Consider the following 2,715-nt stretch of genomic DNA (forward strand, 5'->3'; position numbering starts at 1 on the left):
CTCCGCTGGAGGGAGGTGAGCGCCCGCAGACCCCGGCCCCTGGAGCCCTGCCCTCGAGAGGCTCCGCCGGGGGCCGCCTTCACCTCTCCGCCTGCTCTCGGCTCCGGCAGGGCGCCGGCTCAGCCTAGCCATGACCCCAGCTCCGGCCCTACACTCCGCTGCCTGTGCAGCTATGCTGGCCGTGCCGGGGAAACCTCCCCTCCGCTGTCTTGGGGTCTGCCTCTGGCATACCCTTTTTTCCTCCTCTTCTTCCGCCTTCTTCTCCTCCTCCTCCTCCTCCCCCTCCCCCGTCTCCCCGAACCAGCGCCTGTAACCGGGGGCTCCTCCTGGCTGGTGTCATCTCGGTGTTGGGGTTATTTCTAGTTAGCTGTCGAGTCTCAGGCCGATTTGATTTGTGATCACGAGTGCTATCACCCGTTATGCAAGCCAAAATAGGGGTAATCGGATATTGCGCTTCAAAGCTTAAACAGATCACTGGAAAGGGCAAGACAGAGACCTACCCCTTTGTAGGGGTTTGTTTGGCGTGTGGTGTCAATCTGCATTTCTTGCCTCCCACCCTTCCCTTGTAGTGCGGGTATGTGACAAAAGGCTCATTACAGTGGACAGAAAGTTATGACCTGAGAGATCAGCTGTCTGATCCCATGGCAAAGCCTCTTCATCGCAGATTATCTTGAAGATAACGTGTATGAACGAGATCATATTAAACCACTTAAGAAAGCATGCGTAACAGGCTCGAGCCTTCTGAATTATTGTATGTAGAGAAGGCATGGCTTTTTTTCCCCCCCTACAGCTGGAGTCATGTTCTCTCTGTGCTGTGAGGAGTTCAGTGCCTGCCTGTCTAAGCTGAACTGGAGGCTTGATGATATGGGAGCTGGCAAAAACCTGATGCTTTAGAACTCCTATTTAGATCCTGAAGAGATTCCTAATACACATCTTCTTATAGATTCTAAAGTGTTCTCAAATCGTGAAGATCTTCTTTCCATAAAACTTTATACACAACTTTATAGATACGGCCATGGCTTCTAGGAGCTTTTCAAGGGACTTCTGTAGGAAAAAGGGGATTGTAATCCGTTTGGAAGAGGGAAGCTGAAGGGGGTGTAAAGGGAAGGATGAAACCTGAGGATGAACTGTTTGCGTGCAGAGCTGGAGCGCAGCAGTGTCGTCTAGGGCACTTGCTCCACGTTACAAAGCTGCCTTTGGGATGCTCACTCATGAGATACTAATATTTCTGTGCACCTGGTGCTTTTTTAAACAAAATTTGTATGGACTTGGGGGAGACAGTATATTCTGAGTTGTTCCTAACCTCAGAGTTAAACGCTACAAATTTATCTTCTGGAGTGGCACTAAATCATACCTGTGTTTGTTCATAATGTCCTAAATACCTAATACCACGAAGACATGGATGTGCTCCTTGCCAGGAAGAGTCATGCTTTCTCATTCTCCGTCTTCACTGAATCTTATTTCAATATTTTTATTTAACTCCAGTAGGAGAATTTCAAAATCTCATTGCACAAATACTCCAGGTCTCAACTCCTGCTTTTACAGCAAAATAGTAACAGAACACCAGAGGCATGAAGTAAAAAACCTCCCCGTGTAGCATCCTTACCCTGAGGGCACATGTGGAGTGTCAGCAGCCTTGTGCCGTGTTTTACTCCGGGATGTACAGAGGAAGGGGGACTTCACACTTCATTTCTTTGTTCCTGTGGTTAAGTTTTATGTTCCAGTGTTCCGAGTGCCCAGTGCCGTTCCGGTGCGTGTTTCTGAATTGCTGATTTGTGTTACTCTCACAGATTGCACTGGGAATGAGCCAGACCAACTGGTTAACTTTGTCATTTCTGTTTCCTGAGGTTTTACTGATTTGCATATGTCTCGCACTTGGTGTCCTGACCTACAAATTGATTTGTTTCGCATGCTCTTGTTCCTCTCTCAAATATCTGTGCTGTATTAGTCAGCATTCTCCTTCCTGCTCTACATCCCCCAACAGCAATCGCTTTTGCCTTTACTTCGTCTTTCTTTGTTCACTGTCTGCCTCAATATCTTTTCTCCTCCATCCATTAGTTCGGTCAATATTTTTAATTTAGTCTGGTGCTTCCTCTTCTGACCACTTTGTTCTCTTTATTAAGAGGAGACCTAATAGGGAATTTTGTGCTGCTCAGCTGTACCATCCGGGTGGCCAGTAATTCATGCCCCGTAAACAGGTCACTGTAATGTATTTCTCTGTATTTTTCAGCTTATAAATAGGTTAATAAGTATGAACGTGACATTATCTTTTGTCAAGAAAGTATTCTCTCTGTATATGTTATATAATTTTTCTCTTTTTTTTTCTTTTCTTTCTTTTCCTCCTACCCACCCTGCCCTGAAGCTGGAAAGTGTAATGAAAGGGGAACCAATATTAGCTGTGACTCTTAACTGTGGAAAATATGGAGGTGAAAGTCTTCTAGGGTGGGAGCAAGACAAAGTGTAGACTTCAAGCTGGCAAACTTCATTAGGCACAGGGAACCGGTAGGAAAGATCTTCAGTCTAGATCTGAAGAGAAAAATAAACATCATTAAGAAGAGAAATCCAAGGGAAACTCCTTTATTCAAGTTACATATAATTTTGAAAGCTCTCCCTTTCAAAGGTTTAGAAAAATAGCACTAAAATATTTGTTCAGACAACTGTCACTGATAGGCAGAGAGCCTTGGAAATAGTTTCCTGGGTTCAGCAGGAGGGGCA

At 45.7% G+C, this 2,715-nt stretch overlaps 1 protein-coding gene across 1 annotated transcript in view; it reads left to right on the forward strand.

The window, feature by feature from the left end:
- Positions 1-6: 6 nt before the first annotated feature.
- TTLL11 (tubulin tyrosine ligase-like family, member 11) overlaps positions 7-2,715 on the forward strand; it is a gene marked incomplete at both ends in the record, with an annotated part of 39,952 nt that continues 37,243 nt past the window's right edge. Inside the window, one exon of the mRNA XM_010134692.1 lies at positions 7-15. Within this exon, the coding sequence (XP_010132994.1) occupies positions 7-15 (9 nt within the window). The remainder of the gene's footprint in view (positions 16-2,715) is intronic.

The sequence above is a fragment of the Buceros rhinoceros genome, unplaced genomic scaffold, assembly GCF_000710305.1.
Source record: "Buceros rhinoceros silvestris isolate BGI_N320 unplaced genomic scaffold, ASM71030v1 scaffold21544, whole genome shotgun sequence".
Lineage (NCBI taxonomy): Eukaryota > Metazoa > Chordata > Aves > Bucerotiformes > Bucerotidae > Buceros > Buceros rhinoceros.